General features: G+C 38.1%; 1 protein-coding gene across 3 annotated transcripts in view; it reads left to right on the forward strand.

The window, feature by feature from the left end:
- Positions 1–736: 736 nt before the first annotated feature.
- Positions 737–21,527, forward strand: part of SLC10A7 (solute carrier family 10 member 7) — a 255,792-nt gene continuing 235,001 nt past the window's right edge. For 2 of the 3 annotated variants that reach the window (XM_082838589.1, XM_082838590.1), the window contains exons 1-4: positions 737–1,063; positions 7,031–7,113; positions 13,307–13,443; positions 18,784–18,859. In XM_082838589.1, the coding sequence (XP_082694715.1) occupies positions 964–1,063; positions 7,031–7,113; positions 13,307–13,443; positions 18,784–18,859 (396 nt within the window). In that variant the 5' untranslated portion in view covers positions 737–963. Of the gene's footprint in view, positions 1,064–7,030; positions 7,114–13,306; positions 13,444–18,783; positions 19,505–21,527 lie in introns of those variants that run through there. The other variant, XM_082838591.1, reaches the window with a different exon arrangement.

Raw genomic sequence — 21,527 nt, forward strand, 5'->3', positions numbered from 1 at the left:
ACCTCTGCAGTCCCCACTCTGGGGCTGGTGATGGCGAAGGGAGTCAGGGCCCGGCGCCCACCCGCGGACGACCGACCTGGGGGTACCGCCCACCCTCCCGGGCTGCAACGCTGCTACGTATGTGGGCGTCGGCTCGGTGTTCAATTCTCAACCCATTTCCGGGGCTAAAGTTACCCGCACTGAGGTGCCGGTTTCCCGCGCCGGGGTATGAGCATGGCTAACTCCAGAGGCTCCGGCTGGGACTAGGCGACCGAGAGCGGCCTCCCCTTCCCCCCCTGCGTACACGTCAACGCCGGCGTCGAGGAAGCGTCGTAATGCTTCGAAGAAGCTCGCCGCCAAAAAAACCTGTACCCCGCCGCCGCAGCTGCCGACAGAGAAATCCCTGCCCCAAGCGCACGCTAGCCTTTACAGCAGGCTCAAGGCGAAGCCAAAAAGAGTCTCTCCATGGATGTATTCCAGGGGCGCGGGGGGCTGTGTCTAAAGGTTTGTTGGAGCCGGACCCTTGATAGAGCTAGGAGGCTGTGGCGCCTCACGCCACTCCCCGCCCCTGTCATTCCTAAGGTTCCACAGGTCTTGACGGTGGCGAGTCTGTCAGCCCTACTCGGCGGCCAGCTTCCCTTCCTCGATCGCTTGCGCCGGTCGGCCTGGCCCAAACGTCCGCTTCAGAGGGCTGGGAGGCGCAGCCGGAGCCGCGGTGGCTTGTGCGCTTCTATTAGTAGGCACACGGTAATGATGGCGGCGCTCAGTGAGACTCTCCTGTCACTGGATACTACTACTCGCAGCCCTCCTCAAAGCAGCCGGAGCAACCCCCCGGTCTTTAATTTACAAGTAGCAATTTGACTTGCTCTGCTGCATGTCAGGTGGGACCGTGGAAAGTGTGGAGACGCCCCGGGGATTAAGCGATAGCAGCTTAAAAAGAAAAAAAGCCAAACAAATAAACAAAACCCACCCACCCTAACAAACATGAGGCTACTGGAGAGAATGAGGAAAGAATGGTTCATGATTGGAATAGTATTGGCGATCGCCGGAGCAAAGCTGGAGCCGTCCATAGGGGTGAATGGGGGTAAGTGCTGCACCTCTGCATATGCTCCACTGCGATTCCCACTTCAGAACTAATTTGCGAGTCTTGGGAAGGAGAGGAGACCGGAATTGGGGAGTGTCTGCCTCTCTTAGGGGCACTGACCAGTCCAAGGTGTCTTTTGGCCCTCTTGCTGGTTTTTTAATTTGCCAGCCCCAGAGAGGATTTATAATTAGGAATGGGGCGAGGGAATTTGAACGCAGGTTGCCTTTTCCGCGAACAATCAATGAGTATCCTTAGTGTCAAGGAGTGAGGTTACCGAGAATGAAACTTATTTGCCTTCAAAGTAGCATCCTATCCCAAGGGACGCTAGGTTGCCAGGAGTTCCTTATCTATCTTGGAGTGGACACCATTACCTTGTCTGTTTCCGACACTCCCCTCCCCCATGTTAAAAAAAAAAAAGTGGGGAAAGAAAAAGGGACACCCATTCCTCTTCCAACTCAGATTTGTTGGCCCACATGTTGGAGGGTGATGATTTGCTGCAGTTCCTGCCGCTCCACAAACTCTCAAACCGACTGACACGTTGCACTCAACTGCTTCCGTGTGCTGCCGGGACTCAATTGCTACCTTTAGCAGTCTAACAGATCCATCCATGTTAGACCATGTGTAGTGTGTATTTTGGCAAGGAAATGTAGGTGGGCTAAAAATCACACCCAGATCTCTGAATTGTGGGATCCTTGACATGTGTGGATGGGCATTGGTGGAAACGACTGGAAATACCGTTAGCCTTTCATGCCCCCCCGACCCCCTCCTCCCACCCTTAGACAATCATGTCCCACTTTTCATAAACATTAATTGAATTTCTTCAGTTCATTGTCTGTTTGACCTTGTTTAGCAGTTTTCACACTTATTGACAGGTTTTACACATGCAAGGACAGATAAGAACCGAAGTGAGCACACACAATCTTTATGCTAGGAAGCTGTCGGGAGGATATTTGAAGTTATTTGAACCTTTCTGTTCAAACATGATGGAATTGAATGAAATGATCTCTCAGGAGAACGTGGTTCCTTCTACCCTCTACCCTCAATACCTCCATTTAGAGGTAGCTTCAGAGAACATTTAAAAGGAATTTTTTGGACAAAGGTAGTGGGGATTCAAACTTTTTGGTTTATTTTATGTTCTTCTATGTTCAACTTAGTACAAAATGTGGAGGGTGGGTAACTGTGAGAGTAAAGCTGTTTGGTGTTACCCTGCTGAAGATACCAGTTTCTCATTTGACGTAGTTTCTCTGTGAGCTTTGGGGAAACTTGTGAAGGTTGGTATTTAGGTACTGTCCAATGAGTTCCCTGTCCCTGCAGCTAGCCAGGTAGTAAGAATGTTAGAGAGCGTCTTTGTGGTGATCTGGAATGTAGATTTCACTAGCTTCACTTGCAGACTTTATAGCTTCTAGGGTTAGATCTCTGATTTGCTCAGTGTTAAGGTGAAATCACAGGTGATGTGTGATCTTTAAGTTGAGACCTGCAGAGACTAGGTTTGGTAAAATTCCTTTTCTCTTCTATTCCTGGGCTGCTCAGTGGGAAGGAGAGCTGTTGATTGCTGAATCATTTCCCTAGGGCTTCCCCACCGTGGCCTGTGTGCGATGGATTCTGTAATCTGATTTGTTCCCTCAGACTCTGCTTCTTGAAGTTTTGGGAATTATTGTATCTTAGAAATATTGTTTCCCACTTTCACTAGTCCTTATGCCATTAATCTAGGAGAGTTCGTTTGTTTAATTATAAAAGAGGAGACTGTTAAGAGCTGAGGGAACTTTATTTTAAGCTAACATGCTTCTTTTACAGCTGAAGATACTGAGACCTCAGGTCAGGTGACTCACCCTAGGTCAGGTTAGCTAGCTTAGGGAAGAGGAAGGTCTGACTGGGGACCAGGATTCCCCCTTATTTCATACCAGTTGCAACATCCATCCAAATATTCTTGGCAAAAATCACTAAAAATGAATAACCATTATAAAGAAAGGCTCTCTGTAATAAAGATGGTTTCCATGCCCTGAGTTTTAGGCCAAAAGAAGCTGCGCAGAATCGGGTAATATTAGACAACCGTGTATTCAAGTGATTTTTTGAGATCTGTCCAAGTGTAAAAGTTACTGTTTCTAAAAACAACAGTTAAACAAACAATTGTTTGGGATTTCTTATATAAGCTTATATAAGCTGTCAGGCTAAGTTCTTGGTACTTCAGTTGACTTTCCCACCTGTAAAACTTCTTCAATAAAAACAAACTTCCTGATAGTACCAAATAACACTTGGACCCCATCAGTTAAAACAACAAAAATCTAGGAACAAGGAGAGTAATGGTGGCTGAAAGTGGTCTGTCCTCTTCTGCTCTACAGAATGATCTAAAGCATCTCTTTTTGCTTGTCACTTTTAGTCAGAAGTTCCATTTTGGGGTCTGTACACTAGAATGCGTGTGCATTTTTAATGCGCTCACATTGAACAATTTTCAGTCGAACAGTTTTCTAGACATTCTTTTCTCTTCAGTAGAAAGTTTTGATTGTTTTCAACTTAATAAATGCTCACTTCACCTTTACCTGGATCAATACCTTAATGACTCTATTTTGAAGTGTAAGACTTCTACACTTAAAGGATCACACCTTTGCTCTGCCCTCCCTTAAAAAACAATCTTTATAGCCAGTGGGTGAGTTATGTATGGCAGGAAATTTATAGAGGTGGGAACCCTGAAGTGAGAGAAGTTGAATGACTTTCCATATGGGAAAAAGTGTAACAGGTACTAGCATGGAAAATTTAATATTTAGTTCCCTGTTCTTTTTACTCAGTTACATTTCATTTTAAAATATATACAAGGTTGAAAGTAAAGAGCCACAGGAGATGTAAATTGTAGATCCTGAAGTGTAGATACTCTGTTTCATTTCCACACAGGGGAGCCCTGAGCTATGCACATCTTAGAGTTTACCAGAGTTCAACACTGTGCCATTCATTCTCCAAGAGAAAGGCTTACTTCTTTGGAAGTACAGATTAAGCATCTCATTTCTACCCGCATCTTAACTGAAATTTTTGCCATTAATTAAGACATAAATCCTAAAAAGGAAATTGCTTCATTTTTGCATTAAGAAAACATAACCAGAAACATGCTACTATATAAACTTAAGAATATTAGCATGAATACCTTAGATTAGGTTTAGGAGTGAAATTTACTAGATAAGTAGATTTGATGAAACGGTAATAGTTCCTTGCATTCCTAAACATTCCAGCTCATCTTCTTTCCCCACACTCCACTCCCACATTAAAAAGCGTGGGTTTGAAGTCCCAAAATTGCTTCATTTTTTACGGCCAATTTTTCTTTTGATGTTGCTACTCCATTCCATTTTCACTGATAAACATTTTTTTTTTTTGCTTTGGTTTAAGGAAGAGTTAAAACTTATATTTCCACTTTGCGCTTTGTAACCTTCTCAAGATCTGAATCTGGTTATTTTCATGACTTGGAGGATATAATCATTACCTTGGAGAGGGGCCACATACCATTTCATAGCGTAGTTTCAACTCTCACCTCTGTGCAAATATTTACCAGTTTTTTATTTCAGCCCTGCCTGCTTCTAGTTCTGCATTCACACCGTGGGCGATCCATTAGCAGCTGTCTCAAAGGGGCCTTAGGTTTCCCCAGATAAGAATTAATTCCTCCTTCCCTTTTAAAAAGGTACATTGTAGGTAGCCCTGGAAGAGCCTCACCAGGTCCTTTCATGGATTAGTTATTTGGATGTGCATCTAATTCAAAAAACAATATAAAAATAAACAGTATACCCTGTCTCTAGGATTTAAGACATTCAAAGTAAGGAATCATTCCACTGAATGATGCCAGTTAGTTAATAGCTACCATGTGTATTTATATATATATGTGCATGGAGTGTAGGAAGAGTTACCTTCTTAAAAAATCCAGTTGTTGGCTAACTAAGGTAGATGCTTTAGCTGCCCCAAAGAAACATGTGGTCGAAGTCAATGCCGTGTGCTTGCTGTGGAGATGCATCTTTGGACACATCACCTAGCTCTTGCTTGCAAATATACTGCTAACTATAACCCACCCTATAGAGAGAATCTGGGGTACCGCTGTGGATGGCAGCACAGTTGACAAAAATGGGTCTCACAAAAAGCAAGGGGTTGGAGGAAAAGAAAAAGGATATGAGTTTGAAAAAAAACAAAGAGGATATTAAAAATTCCTGGAAGGCATTTACTAAAACAAGCCAGATTCCTTGACATTCAAATCTGCTCCTGAATCACCTTCCTCAGCTTTCGAGGAAATATTATTTCGAAGTGTGAGCAGCTGAGACAGATTCACTCACAGGTATGGGGGGAAAAATGTACTTCTTTTTAAGTTTTGAACCACTTTCACTGCCCTGAAGTGTAATGCCTCTTCCCCTACCTTCTCCCTTTTGCTGCCTTTTCTCAGATCATAGCAAAATGATTTGAGTAAATGCCAGGTATCTAAAAGAATGTATTGCAGTGTATTTTTTTTTCTTTTTTCCGGCTTTATTGAGATATAATTAACATATAACATTGAATAAGTTTAAGGTGTACAATGTGATGATTTGAAATATACAAAATGATTACCACAATCAAGTTAGTTAACACATTCTTCACCTGACATAATTACCATTTTTTTGTTGTTGTTATAATAAGAACATTTAAGATCTACTGTATACAAAATGGTATTATTAACTATAGTCTCCACTATAGAACTCAAGATCCCCAAACTTGATTATCATTTTTTTAACATCTTTATTGGAGTATAATTGCTTTACAATGGTGTGTTAGTTTCTGCTTTATAACAAAGTGAATCAGCTATACATATACATATGTTCCCATATCTCTTCCCTCTTGTGTCTCCCTCCCTCCCACCCTCCCTATCCCACCCCTCTAGGTGGTCACAAAGCACTGAGCTGATCTCCCTGTGCTATGCGGCTGCTTCCCACTAGCTGTCTATTTTACGTTTGGTAGTGTATATATGTCCATGCCACTCTCTCACTTTGTCACAGCGTACCCTTCCCCCTCCCCATATCCTCAAGTCCATGCTCTAGTAGGTCTATGTCTTTATTCCCATCTTACCCCTAGGTTCTTCATGACCTTTTTTTTTTTCCTTAGATTTTTTTCTTATATGTGTTAGCATACGGTATTTGTTTTTCTCTTTGGGACTTACTTCACTCTGTATGACAGACTCTAGGTCCATCCACCTCACTACAAATAACTCAATTTCGTTTCTTTTTATGGCTGAGTAATACTCCATTGTATATATGTGCCACATCTTCTTTATCCATTCATCTGTTGATGGACACTTAGGTATTGCAGTGTTTGAGGAGCTCTTTGTTTCTTTTATTCACTGATGTGCTACAAATGCCTAAAATGTAGCCTTGTGGTTGCTCAGTGAATGTTTGTTGACTGACTGAGTGGTGATTTTTCCCCAGCTTGGTCTTATTTGCTGAGCAGTATCTATTGGAATGGTGGAGGGTTACAGGCAATGGAGGAACCATGATGTCCTGTTGTTTGGCTTGAGGGAGTGTGTTCATTTCTTAGCGCTGCCACAATAAATTACCACAAACTGGGTGGCTTAAAACAACAGAAATTTTTTTTTCCCAGAACTTACTCTGGTGGCTAGAATTCAGAAATCAAAATGTCGGCAGGGCTGACATTTACTATGGCAGATAAAATTAGAGGACCTAATATGGAAGGATGCGGCCTATTTGCTCTCTCGTGTGAGAGCAGCATTTATTTTCATTTTTCTGCTCTGAGGATACTGTGCTGCACTGGACAACCGTGGTCTTCGCCTATCTGGAAAATCCTCTGGAGTTAGGCTGCATCACAGCAAACACTTAACTCTGTCAGGACATTAGTATATTAGCGGCGACACCGAGATTTAAAGTACCGTTTATTCTCCTCCAATGGATTCTCCTTTCATGTCAAGTTATCTACAGGAAATGCCTATCTAACAGTGACTCATTTCTCTCTCTTTAGGACCACTGATGCCAGAAATAACTGTCTCCTACATTGCTGTCGCAACAATATTCTTTAACAGTGGATTATCATTAAATACGGAGGTACTGTCAACTATGGGGCACATGAGAAGCAGGGAGAAAAATTTAATTCGTGCTTACTCTTTTGAAATTTCAGATTCCTTTTGTAAAGCCGTGTGTAGGTACAGTCTGAAGCTTCACTATCACAGAAGAGAACTTGGACTGCAGCAAAGGACTTGCGTTTTGTACCTATATATTATAGATACTGCATAGCTGGGTGGCATGGAGAATAAGGGTGTGTTTATAGTGGTTATGTTTTCAGTACAACAACTGAACTGAAACATCTACTTCAGGTCTTCCTCAGATTGTGGTGGTCACTCTAGTGGCACTGAGGCGCACTGGAGTTATTGATGTTTAGTTAGGTTTCCATAACTTGTAGATCATCTTTTGCTTCCAGGACTTATGCTGCTCAAGTGATGCTTGTTATGTTATAATTTTTAACTAATTTTTTAAAAAGTATATTCTTTGCTGGTATATCTGTTACATATTAATAAATGTTTTAAGAGAAATTCTGGAGTTTTTCATACTAAGCCACAATCTATTATGAAGACACACAGGTAATGTTATTTACTGATCTAGGTGTCACTAAATATGGGATTCTTATAGAATTAAACAAATCCAGGCATTTTTACATCCAAGAGAGGAATGAGTAGAATTTGTGATTCTCTTTTGAATTGTAGTAGAAGAAAAAAAGAGAAAATACCTATTTACTTTTGAAGAAATTACATTGAGTTTCTAAAGTTGTCATTCTAAGATGCTTATTCTTATGTAGATAGGGAAATCTTACTATGTCAGGATTTTGGGTTTTTTTAGAAATGGCTGTACAATTTGTTTCAGCATTATGTCTTGCCTTTATTTATTTTAAGTTTATTTTCTTTGAAGTGTGCTTTGAATGAAGACCAAATTTAGTTACCTTCTTCTTTGACCATCCTAGTAGTGACGTGGAAAATGCATGGTTTTACTAAATTTATGTGTTCTGTAGTTGTCAGGTTGGTATAAATCTTATCAATGGGGCATTTTTGATGTAAATGGGATCCCCGTGTAGTGTCTGAGAAATTTTGTCTCAAGAATTTGAAATATTCTCACTAATTACTTGCTCTTTTGAAAACTGACATAGAACAGGATTTCCTAAATATGTTGAATTCTAGTTTTTGGAAATTATATTGCAATAAAGGACTACGATTAGTGCTTAAGGGGGCACAGGCTTTTTCTGTCAACGCCTGAGTTCTCCTACTGGTTCTCAAATGTGGGACCCAGTGATGCAGAAAGATAGTTGCCACTCCTGTGGTGCTGGACTGAGCTTCCCTGGAGGTCTTCCTGCTGGCCTTTGCTGATGCTCTTTGTGGAGCAGCTGCCTTACCCAAGTCCTCTACTTGGGACGTTGCTCTAGCTGCGTCCCCTGGTGGCTGCTTAATGGCTACGGCTGTTCTTTATGCCATGGGAAATCCGGCAAGATTTGATTCTCTCACTCCTTTAGCTTCTTGCTTAATGCTCTTCTGTCAAGCAGCCAACTTTGCAGGATGCAGGAGTTGAAGAAGGAAGAAGGTCAGACTTACCAGCATTTCTCTAAGGACCGAATTCTTCTGTAAGCACCTAGGAAACCTTCAGAATCATCCAGCTAATTGGGATCTAACGCTGAAATGCCTTGATCCTGTGCTTTATTGTGGTATCTAAATAGCCATCAAAGCCACTTCTTCCATATTAAAGGCCCTTTTCAAGCTAATACAACATTAAGTCATTTTCAAGATCCGTTTAACTTAAGATGCCCTAGATTGCGTCATTCTGTAATGTTAAACCATCTCTAAGCCCTGTTAATTTCCCCGGCAACCAAACAGTTGTAAGTTAGGAGGTAGTGAACTTCTTGTTATTTGTTTTCTAGTTAACAATCTTGTTTCAATAACAAGATTGTAACAATTTGTTTTCTAGTTAACAAACTAATTTCAGCTGGGACTACTATTTTTATATCCTGTTAGGTCCTGGAACAGTGCATTTTTGCGCACAGGAGACGGTAGGTTATAATTAACTTGCGTTTATTTGAAAGCATTTACATCGGCCCCACTCAAGTTTGATTTATAGTGAACATTTCATGTAGTATTACTTATACATTGATGTAATGATGTGTATTCTAGAATTTGTTTTGTTCATTTATTAAAGTTATAAAGGACTGTGTTAATACTTCATGCTGAAAAGATTTAATGCTAAGTCTTCGGTTTTATGACGGTTGATTTCTAGTTTGTGACATACCTGTTGAAGTGGTTTCTGAAATTTTGTTGTAGTGACATGAAATAAGGTCACATTCGAAATATATTTCATATTTAGCGAACTTCAAATCTACAGTTTCAGAGGATTTGTCACTTAAGAGACTGTGACAAGACCAATCTCATTTAAACAAGTACCTGTTTAGCACCTGTGGCCACAAGGCACTGCCACCTTGTGCACTTGTACTTGGCTCGGGACAGAAGCAAAGATGAGCAGGAAACTCAGGGCGTGAAAAGGGTCCCCACTAGGCCAGAATATACCGGCTTTCCTTTATTTTCCTAAACAGATCATTTTTGAAAAATCCCATCAGCTTAGAAATAAATACAGCAAATTCTAAAATTGAGGTTCTTGCCGCTTGTTTCCAGCCCAGAGCTATGAGGCTGACTCTCGGAAAGCAAATCCAATAAAGGTCAAATAAGGGTTAGGAGGGAAATTGGTATGTAATGAAAATATTTCTAAGTCCCAGTCAGAGCCTCTGATTTTAAGCGATTCTTGACGCTGCCAGTGAGGCCCTGGTATGTGGAGTATCTCCTTAAGTTTATTTTAATGGGATTCGACCTGTATTACATGTGAATAAATAAGATGTCATGTGGAATCAACTCTTCAGTTATTCATGATGGTATTTATTTGAGTATGTGGCCCTCAATTCTACATGGATATGTATGGAATAATACTATTTTGAATTTTATAGTGTTTACTTGCTTTTTCTTTTCCAGTGCAAGCTTATTTTATCTTTAAGGTTGTATGAAGAAGGTATAGAAAATATAGAACACTGGGTTTTTGTGACAGTCTTGAAAATCTTTCTTGGAAACACTTCATGTCTGTTATTTCCCTGTTGTTAAGAAGCCCCTGAGGACCCAACATAGTGGCCCCTTGTGATTCATTTTGCTGGGTTCTTTACTGTTCCATTATTTTGATACAATATCAGTTGTTTCTACTGTCATTTTTCAGATCAACTAGTGTTTTCTAACTACATTTTACTTTTCATAACTTTTTTCATGATTACAAAAGTAGTCTTTCCCCATGTAGAAAGATTAGAAAGAAGAAAAATAACTGCTGTTAACATTTGTGTGTATTTTAGCCCTTTTTTCCCTAAACGCATTTTTTATATAGAGACTACTTTAAAAATAAAATACTTAAAAAATTGTATATATGTATATATGTGTATATATGTATACACATACTTGCATAAATATACACATACATACACACATACAGTTTTATTTTTAATACATGACAGTGTATAATAGTAATTTTCCATGTAATATATTTCATTTAATTTTTCTTCATATTTGAAAATAAGATAATTTATATTTTATTTACTTTTATGAACATAAATCAAAAGGTACAAAAGTATATACGATGAGAAGTCTTCTTTTTACCCCCCTACTAAATATTCAGTTCTCGTCTCTGGAGACAACCAATGTTAACAGTTTCTGTGTATCTTTCTGGAGGTATTCTGTGCAAAACATACATATGTGTATCACCCCCCGCCCCTGTCAAACTGGGGTGTTTTATACCGTTTGCCACCTTACCTTATTTTACTCAAAACACATATTTTGGAGGTTTTTTCATATCAACACATAAAAAACTCCCTGTTTCTTTTTGGATGCTGAAAAATATTCCATTTTTGAATGTGTCTTGATATATTTTCCTCATCTTCTCTTGAATGGCATTTAGGCAGCTTATGGGGTTTTGCTATTATAAACATTCTGCAAAGGATAACCTAAAATTATGTCATTTCCTACATTTGGGAATATGTATGAAGGATTAATTCCTCGAAGTAGGATTGCTGGGTCAGATGATATGTGAAGTTTGAGTTGTGAGAGATAGTCCAAGTACCTAGAAAGGAGGCAGGTGCTGGGTAAGTGTTTGCCGCCTGAAGGAATGAGTTGCTAGGTTGGTCTACGTAGGCTGTGCCAGTGAGACACCTGTTGGTTAAGTAGGGCGAGACCCTGAACTTCTACATCCTTGTCTACACAGTTTTAACATAGTTTCTAATAGCTCTTAACACTCTGTTGCTACCTTAAGTTATTTAGTTATTTCCTCACTTTTGGACATATAAGTTGTTTCCAGATTTTACTATAATAGATAATGCTGTGACTATCAACCAATTCTATATATAAATGCTTGTAACCACTTTTTATATCCTTAGGAGAAATGCCTAGACATAAAATTTCGGGGTCCAAGAGTATGAATCCTATTATAGTCCTTGAGATATTCTCCCAAATTACTTTTCAGAAAAGTTACAGCGTTTTATATTCCTATGAGAAGTGTATGCAAATGCCTTGGTTACTGCCTTCTGGCTAATCATTTTATTTTCATTTTTTGAAAATAAAAAACCCACTGATATTCATTTGGTATTTAAGAATGCCTCTGAGTGTATTTGCGTGAGATTTGGTTTCAAGACTGCTGAGAATTCTTGGAACTGCTGGTGCTCAAGTTTTCTCTGGGGTGCAATTTCGGGTTCATTGTAAAGATGACTCCTTTTATGTTAGCTCTGATCCATGGACCCAGTGTGGCTTCCAGTCTGCACAGTGTTTCCCAGTTGTCCTGCATTAGACCCAGATTTCCAGAAGTTCCATAGATGCCATTAGGGACGTATTGTGATTAAACTGGAACTGCTGTGTAACATGAAGGGAGATTAATGGTGGGAACTGATGAGACAGATTGCAGAAAGTGGTGACCAGTGAATGAGTTTGCATTAACCTACTGTTTATTACACCATGAACTTTGGCTAATGTCTCTGAGGCTAGTTCATGACTTACTTGAACTAAGGGAGGTGGGGAACATGACAGTGCTATGTTTATAAACCAGTGAATCTCTGGCAACTTTGAATGTGTTTAATGACTGCCTGCATGTTTTATATTCTACTACTTTCTGAATTTGTTTTATTTTTGCTGAATAACCACATAAATTCTAATGTAAACGCTTGTTGCTTTGTACATATTGAAATCCCAAAGTTTACCGAGTATCCCTTTTTAGCTGTGAGACTTACAATATGTGCCTGGTGTGTCATGATTCATGCAAATCTTTTCTCTCCTGGGGCAGCGGTGTGACATGGTGGGAGAAGCAGGAGTGAGTGGGTTTGATAGAATGCCAGAAATGGGTTTGATTCTGGGCTTCACTCTCAATCTCAATTTCCTCATCAGTACAATAGGGATAATAATATCTTCCTAACTGGGTTTTTGTCAGGATTAAATGAGATAACATACATAAAGTGGCAAGCTCAGAGCATGGCACAGAGCTGCTATTCAGTAAATGTTAATAAAGAGATCTAGTGAGTAGATTTTGGGAAAAAAAGCCCTTTTGAAATGTAGAATATTGTTGGGGAAAACATTTTTAAAAATTATGATTTGTGTGTAGATTTAGTAACATCCTGCCAAATTGAGTCCTTGCTAGGTCTGGTGTAATGAGTAGAGGTTAATTATCAAATTTAATTAAAATTCTAGGTCCTGCCAAAATTTTTAAACAAGATTTTGTTTTAAATAGTTAAACATACATGTTTGTTTGCAGTGTCAACAATTCTGAAATCTATACTAGTGTAAAGGTAGTGAGCTTAGTCCTGTTCCAGACTTTTACAAATCTGAATTGTTGGGGTATACTGTATTTGAAAGAAATTAGAATGCTTCAGAAATTTTATAGAAAAATACTTTATAATTATCATGAACAACTTTTTTTTTCCCTTAAAGTCTGTCTCTTATGCATATGCTTATAGGTAAAAGTTTTAGCTCTGAAATAACTCCACGTTGATGGATATTAACTAGACTTATTGTGGTGATCATTTTGCAGTATACACAATGAATCTTCATGTTGTATACCTAAAATTAATATAATGTTATATGTCAATTATATCTCAATTTAAAAAAACCTAATTCATATGATGTTGTTTTGGTAGCAGTCTGTCTTCAGAAATAGTTTTCTTACCTTTGTTATTTTGTGTCCTTCATATTCACAGGAGCTGACAAGTGCTTTGGTGCATATAAAACTACATCTTTTTATTCAGATCTTTACACTTGCATTCTTCCCAGCAGCAATATGGCTTCTTCTTCAGCTTTTGTCAATCACACCCATCAATGAATGGCTTTTAAAAGGGTATGTTTAAATATTTTGAAGGGTCCACTAATAATGGGGTATCTTTAGTAACATTATTATTTCTGTGGCAACTGTACACAAGAGGGCTTATGTGTCATATAAGGAAATAAAAACACTTTTAACATTATTATTATTCTTTAAAGTGATAGTGTTTCACTAAGGAACTGCATTAAAGAATTTTATAACAAGAATCTTAAAATATACACTCTTTCTAAATGATAAGGTTCTAGGAGAGACAATTTTCTGTTGGGAGAAAATTGGAAGGCACTACAGGATGTAAGGTCTGTGTGCATGTGTGTAATGTAGGCTGTCAATTGGGTGCTTTAACTTTTGTGTTCTATATCTTACCAAATGTATACAGATACTGGCTGACTATAATATGTGTTTTTAAAATGCATAGGAAAGAAAAATATATAGAGGGGACAAACATTTACTTTTTCCCTTGTTCTGTTTTATGTTTGATAGGATAATTGAATTTGCAATAGATTTTTTCATGTTATTTTTTAATTTATTTTTTAACATCTTTATTGGAGTATAATTGCTTTACAATGGTGTGTTAGTTTCTGCTGTAAAGCAAAGTGAATCAGCTATACGTATATGTATATCCCCATATCTCCTCCCTCTTGCGTTTCCCTCCCACCCTCCCTATCTCACCTCTCTAGGTGGTCACAAAGCACCGAGCTAATCTCCCTGTGCTATGTGGCTGCTTCCCACTAGCTATCTATTTTACATTTGGTAGTGTATATATGTCCATGCCATTCTCTCACTTCATCCCACCTTACCCTTCCCCCTCCCTGTGTCCTCAAGTCCATTCTCTATGTCTGCATCTTTATTCCTGTCCTGCCTGCCCCTAGGTTCTTCAGAACCATTTTTTTTTCAATTCCATATGTATGTGTTAGTGTACGGTATTTGTTTTTCTCTTTCTGACTTACTTCACTCTATATGACAGTCTCTAGGTCCATCCACCTCACTACAAATAATTCAATTTTGTTTCTTTTTATGGCTGAGTAATATTCCATTGTATGTATGTGCCACATCTTCTTTATCCATTCATCTGTCTATGGACACTTAGGTTGTTTCCATGTCCTGACTGTTGTAAATAGAGCAATAGATTTTTATTAGAATCTTTTCTCCCATTAAAAATGTTGCCGTGTTTGTTAAAAGGATTTAATGATTTTTAAAAATTATTTGAAGTGGTTTAAAACTAACCACATTTTAGCATCATGGTATAACAACTATAACACTGAACTTAAAGCCTAAAGATTGCAGTCTGACCTTGTCCCTAAGTTGATATGTGACTTTTAGGAAAGTCATTGAATAGTCTTGAAACTCAATTTCCCTGTGTAGAAAGTGAGGATAATCATACTTTTATTGCCTGCTTAGTAATGCTGTGGGGATATCAATTGAGATCACTTATTCATTCATTTATTCAAGTCATTTATTCAGCTCCTTCTATATGCCAGGAATTATCATAGGTATTGGAGAAACAGCAGTGAACAAAATTGTCAAGTTAGTTTTGCACGTCAAGGACACTCTAGGTGTGATAGTCAATAAATAAGTAAATAGATGATCAAGATAGAGATAAGTGATCTGAAGTAAAACTGTGCGATATGAATGGTTGAGAGGACAGGCTGGTGATCAATTTAGACTGCAGAGTTCTGGGGGCAGAATGTTCTAGGTAAAGGAAACAAAATATTTAAGGACTGGAACAAGCCTGGTGTCTTCTAGGGTCAGGAAAGTGACAATCATGGCCAAAGCCTGATGATATAGAAGACAAATAATGTGACTTGGGGTTGGAAAGATGGATAGAATCCTGGTCATGCAGAGCCTTGTAGGCTTGTAAAGCATTCAGTTTTTATTTCGAGTGCTGCAGGAGGCTACAGGAGGGATTTAAATGAGAGAGTAATATGGTTCTGATTTATGTTTGCAAATGATTCTTCTAGTTCCTGTATGAAGAATAGATAGTAGAAGAGCCTGAGAGAAAACTAGGAGACCAGCTTGAAGGCTAGTGTGATGAGGGAGCAGCTCAGAAGAAAGAAATGGATGTATGGAGGATATATTTTAAAATTAGAGCTCTCAGTATCCATGGGTGGATAGGTTGTGGAGAGAGGACAGGGAGGAGTCTGGATTTGGGGTACGAGCCACTGGCCGATTGGCGGCATCATTTTCTTAGCTGGGGGAGAAATAGGTTGGGACGAGAGCAGGAAATCAAGAGTGCTGTTTTGGCCAGGTCAAGTTTGAGAGAATGAATATAAAATTTCACCAGAAAGCATAAAATGCTACATAAATGTGATGACATCATTTTAGAGCAACAAGGTATGATGCATATAGAGAACCAGTATTTACCAACTATCTGCCCTGTAGAGAGCACTCAAGAAATTGGAAGACATTAACTCATTTTCATTGTATTCAGGGAACTTCCAATTTAGTTGGATATGTAGGATATATATACAGATATATAAAACAGTAACCAATAAAATGGGGCAGCATATGATTTGTTAGATAAGTGGTGTAATCAGTTAAAGGGGAAGAGGTTCAGCAAGGGTTGTGTACTCCTAAAGAAGAGAATTCAAACATGAGGCATTAGTGGGAGACAAAGATAAAAAGCTTCCTTAAGGCCAAGTTGCAAGACTGGAACTACTGGGCTGAGGAGTTTGAGTTTGAATCTGTAGATGATGCAGGGTTCTTAAATGTGCTAAACAAGAGAACAACATGCTAGAAAATGGTCATTAAAGATGATTATCTGATAGTGTTGTCCTGGGTATATAGGCAGAGCAGAGTAGAGTTTGTAATCACAGTATGCTAAATAAAAAAAAAGCATACAATTCTCAGCTCAGGATATTAAACTTAACGGAGTACAAACTTAGTCTACCTCACTTAGAGAAAGCTCTTCCTCACTCACTTTTTCTCCCTTCCCCTCCCAGTTTGAGAGTACACACTTAGTATGACTGGAGGGAATTGCCGACTTCTACATCAAGGTCCTGTTTAAATCACTGAGATAAATGTATTCTGAGCGCACACTCCTTACCTTGCTGTGTTAAAGGGAAAGAGTGAAGGTAGAGAGAGCACTGAGTAGGCATTTAGAAATATCCAGACTTGGGCGAAAAGCATCTGAAGGGGGATGATGACAGTAGTCATGGAAAAGAATGGAAAGTTGGTTGTGGTGATTGTTTGGTTTGTGAAGAGTGAGTGGAGCTCCACTTAACTCCAAAGTTTCAGACTGGATCATTAGGAAAAAAGCTGTCCCATTGGAAGAAATAGGTTAATTGAGAGGCAAAATTGATTTCTTAGAAAATACATAAATTCAACATTAGACATGTTTTGTTTATGGTGGCAGTCATAGACAGCTACGGATTTGGGAATGGAGGTTAGGGTTAGCAATAGAAATTTGTAAGTATTCATATAGATTCAGATTTGCAAATAAGATTGAGCAGAAGACAGGAAAATACTTGAATGGGCTGGTTTAAAAGACAGGAGATAAATTAGAATGATACTGTACTATGGCAACCAAGAGAATAGAGTGCTTTGAGAAGCAAGGAGGAAAGGAGAATGAATAAAGGGAAAAGGATGTTGGATTTGGTGATTGGGAGATTGCTGGTTACTTATAAGGTTACTGCTTTTACTAGAAGGGGCATAAGTCAGATTCCAGGGGAGTAAAGAGAGAATGAGCTTTGGGGTCTTGGAGGTAGAGCACAACAGTGAGCCACAGTGGAAAAAGTATTATTACATTCTGAGGAGGCAACAGTACTAATTTTGAGGTTAGTTATCTACATTTGTGTGTTGAATATCCTGCCTCCTTGAAGGCAGGAATGATGTCTTATACTTTTTTTTATACCTTTGTGTAGTGTCCTACCTGTAGAAAGTATATGTATTCAGTATATATCGTAGAGATTTTTTTTTAAGATACGGAGAACTCTCCTTCTTTGTACATAGAGGGGAAGAGGCCAGATGAGAGGGAAAGTTTGAAAAAGTTCGATTGAAAATACCTGAGAGGACCTGTTCCTTGTATTGGTGGTAGAGAAGCCAGAAGGCATAGAGCCTGGAGGGGTGGCCTTGGTAAGGCTTTGGCCCTGGATTACAGAATAAAAGTTTAACCCAAGATAGGTGATTTTGTGAGTTTGGTCATATATTTAACTCCTGTCTTAACTTCAGTTTTTGTAAAAATGAGAATAATAATAGTATTTATCTTAAATACTTGTGAGGGATAAATGAGTAAAATGTCTAGAACAGTATCTACTGCAGATGGTAAAATCTCAGTAATATTAGTGATGTTGATGGTAATGATTACAAGGAAGGCTCAGAGATTGGGAATTCATAATCAGACAGACTACTTCAGCATCACTTGGGAAAACAGACCTTAAAAGAAGACCATGTTAAAGTGAATTGAACTGGAAGTTCCCTATAAGGTTTTTTCTTAAGTTTTCAGTCAAAAATTAATGAAAACTTTTTATTTTTTCTTACTTCAGAGCCAATATAAATTCATTGCATAAAGATTAGACAATATATTATTACAAAAGTGAATAAAAATGACCTGTGATCCTACATTCAAAATATTAGTCAGATACTCTGTGTCCTTGATTCCTTGTATAAACTTTCCACTTTAGTTGGGCTTTGTCCCCAGAATATATATTCTGTATGAATGCTGAGGAATGTTTTTTATCTTTAATACTTGGATTTACTACTCATAATTTCATTTGCTTGTCATGCAATGTGTTTTCTATTCTAAACTAAGAGAATAGAATTCTTGTCACGATCTTGGGAGTATACACATAGTTTAATAAAAACCAAATTTAGAATAGACACTAGAATTTACTATAGGGTCTGAATCTAAGAAGTACATGATTGTGTCATGCCTATTTTTATAATGATATTACAACAGCATGAAAATGTCTTTTATGAGATGAAAGTTTGAGAATTGCTGTTATGTGGAAAAGAATCTGCAAGAGGTTTTAAAGTTTTATTTTTGCCAAAAACCTTCCTATAAAAAATGTAAGGAAAAGATACCTGAAAATAACTGACTATATACACTTGCCAAATGATTAGCGATTCTGGTTATCTTTCAATGACTACACTCACCATAACCTGACTGTTTTTTGAATTGTATAAGACCTTAAATAATTTAAAAAATAAAATCACCCAAGTCTGTGGAATGGAGTGAGAGCTTCTATTAAGCCACGTTGCCTCATATAGAATTGTCTAAACTCAAAAGGGCGTGTGCATCAGTAAACATTCTCCTATTTTCATTTACTCAGCTCTGCTATTTTAGAATGAATGTAGTGACAACTATTTATAATTGATAACAAAAGCCTACTTATGGTTGCTTATTTTTTTCTTTTTCAGGTTGCAGACAGTAGGTTGCATGCCTCCCCCTGTGTCTTCTGCAGTGATTTTAACCAAGGCAGTTGGTGGAAATGAGGTAAGTCACAGGGCTAACTTTGTTTAAACATAAGTGGGTGCTATGCTCTTATTTTATATTTTATTTTATTTTATTCTATTCTATTCTATTCTATTCTATTCTATTCTATTCTATTCTATTCTATTCTATTCTATTCTATGATGGAGTCATGTCACAGAAAACATATAACCATAGCAGCTTATGAAAGAAGTGGGTGAATTCATGTTTAGGATGATGCTAAAATTGACAATAATGAATGAAATTTAGGATTTCAAAGAGAAGAGCAAGGGAGGTGAATGAAATAGAGATGGTGATTTTTCTACCTCAGTGGGAAATGAGGAGACAGAAGACAGTGAGTCCAAGGCAGGGGACTTTTACATCCAAGACTCATCAACTGAGGACACCTGCCATGGCCATTCCTTAGTTCTTAAAAAATTTGTAGCAAATTAATTCATGGGAAAAGGGTCAATATAAGTTTAATGGCAAATGAAGATGATATAAAAAAGGAGAAATTAGGCCAGGTTTCTAAGATGAATTCAAAGAAATTATTCAACTACTAGGAAACTGTGGCCAAAGAAGAGTGCATGTATATTGGGGTGGCAGTTGTCCATTTCGGGAGCTACTTATAGGTGGTTTTTCTTGGCTGAAAGACCCTACGACTTTATACTGAGGGACTCTGCTTTGTAGTAGCTTATTCCTCCTTTTCCACTAATATTTTATCATTCAGAAAAGAATACTATAGAATGAGGGAGGATATAAATGTTCCCACTGCAATTCGTTCTTAGGATTTTGCTTTCTTTGCATCTGTTTTCATCTTTATTTACTTTATTCAGTACCTGCCATATTCCTTTTAAAAAAAAGTTAATTGAAGTACCGTCGACATACAATAAACTGAACAAATTAAAACAATTTAACATTTTGACATATGTATGCATTGGGAAATCATCAACACAATTGAGATAGTGAACGTGTTCATCACCCCCAAAAGTTTCCTTGTACCGCTGTGTAATCCCTCCCTCCTGTCGTCTTCCCCAGGAAACCTCTGATCTGTTTTCTGTTACTATAGATGTTTGCATTTTCTAGAGTTTTATATACAGTAAGTCCCCTACATACGAACCTTCAAGTTGCGAACTTTCAAAGATGCGAACGTGTGTTCCATCGATGTCAGGCATGAGTGAAATTGCACCTTGCTCTCCGTCTCCTATCGCTGACAGCTCTATCCTCTCCCACCTCCTCTCCCTCCTCCAGTCAGTAACTCTTCTTGCCTGTTTACTCGATGCCAACCCCTGTATGCCAGTTGTTGTACTGTACTATTGTACTTTTCAAGGTACTGTAGTGTAAATTAAAAATGTTTATTTTTTGTGTTTGTTTTTTATGTACTATTTGTGTGAAAAGTATCATAAACCTATTACAGTACAGTACTATATAGCTGATTGTGTTAGTTGGGTACCTAGGCTAACTTTGTTGGACTTACAAACAAATGGACTTACGAATGTGCTCTTGGAATGGAACTCGTTTGTATGTAGGGGACTTACTGTAACGGAATCACACAGTGTGTACTCCTTTTCTTCTCTTACTTAGCATAATTATTTTGAGATTCATCTATATTGTGTGTGTTAGTAATTCAGTCCTTTTTATTGCTGAATAGTAGTCTTTTGTATGAATATGCCACAATTTGACTATCCATTCACTTGGTGATGGACATTTGGGTAGTTTCCACTTTTGGGCTATGAACATATGTGTACAAATCTTTAAGTGGACATATACTTTCTTTCTTTTGAGAATACTTAGGAGTGGAATGGCTGGATCATCTAATAGGTGTATGTTTTAGCACCTTTCAGCCAAGGGAAGAATCACCAATAAATATAAGTCATCTATAAACAGCTTCTGGAGTGGACCATATCTGTCAATATATAAACACTCTTCTTTTACCACCAGTGTATGTTTAACTTTTTAGAAATTGCCAAAATATTTTCCAAAGTGGTTGTATCATTTTACATTTTAAATAGCAATATATGAGAATTGCTGTGTTCTACGTCTCATCAATACTTGGTATTGTCATTCTTTTTAATTTTAGCCATTCTAATATGTATGTAGTTGTATCTCATTGTGGTTTTAATTTAATTTGCATTTTCCAGTGACTAATAGTGGTGAGCATTCTTATCTTTCCATGTGTTTATTTGTTATCCATGCCTTTCTTGGGGAAATGTCTATTAAAATTTTGTTTTTAAAAAAATTGGGTGTTTTGTTTTCTTATTGATGAGCTTGGAGAGTTTTATATATTCTGGATACAAGCCCTTCATTTTATCTATATGCTTTTAAAGTGTTTTCTCCCAGTTTGTGTTTGTCTTTTCATGTTCTTATCAGTGTCTTTTGAAGAGCAGAGTGGTAGTGGAAAAAGTAAAGGGTGGTTGGATTCTGTATGTATTTTGAAGTCGCAGGGTATGCTGATGAATTGGATGTGGGGTATGAGAGAAAGAAAGGGGTCAAGAATGACTTCAGGGTTTTTGACTGAGCAGCTAAAAGGATGGAGTTTGCTGAGATGGAAAAGACCACTACGTGAGAGCCGCTTTTGGGGGGTATTTAGTCTGGGTAGGCAAGGCTATACTGTGATAACTAAGAACTCCAAAATCTCAATGGCTTGTTAAGCATATAAGTTTATTTCTTGTTAATGGTACCTGTTCCATGT

Source organism: Leucopleurus acutus, assembly GCF_964270905.1.
Source record: "Leucopleurus acutus genome assembly, chromosome: 4".
NCBI classification, from domain to species: Eukaryota; Metazoa; Chordata; class Mammalia; order Artiodactyla; family Delphinidae; genus Leucopleurus; species Leucopleurus acutus.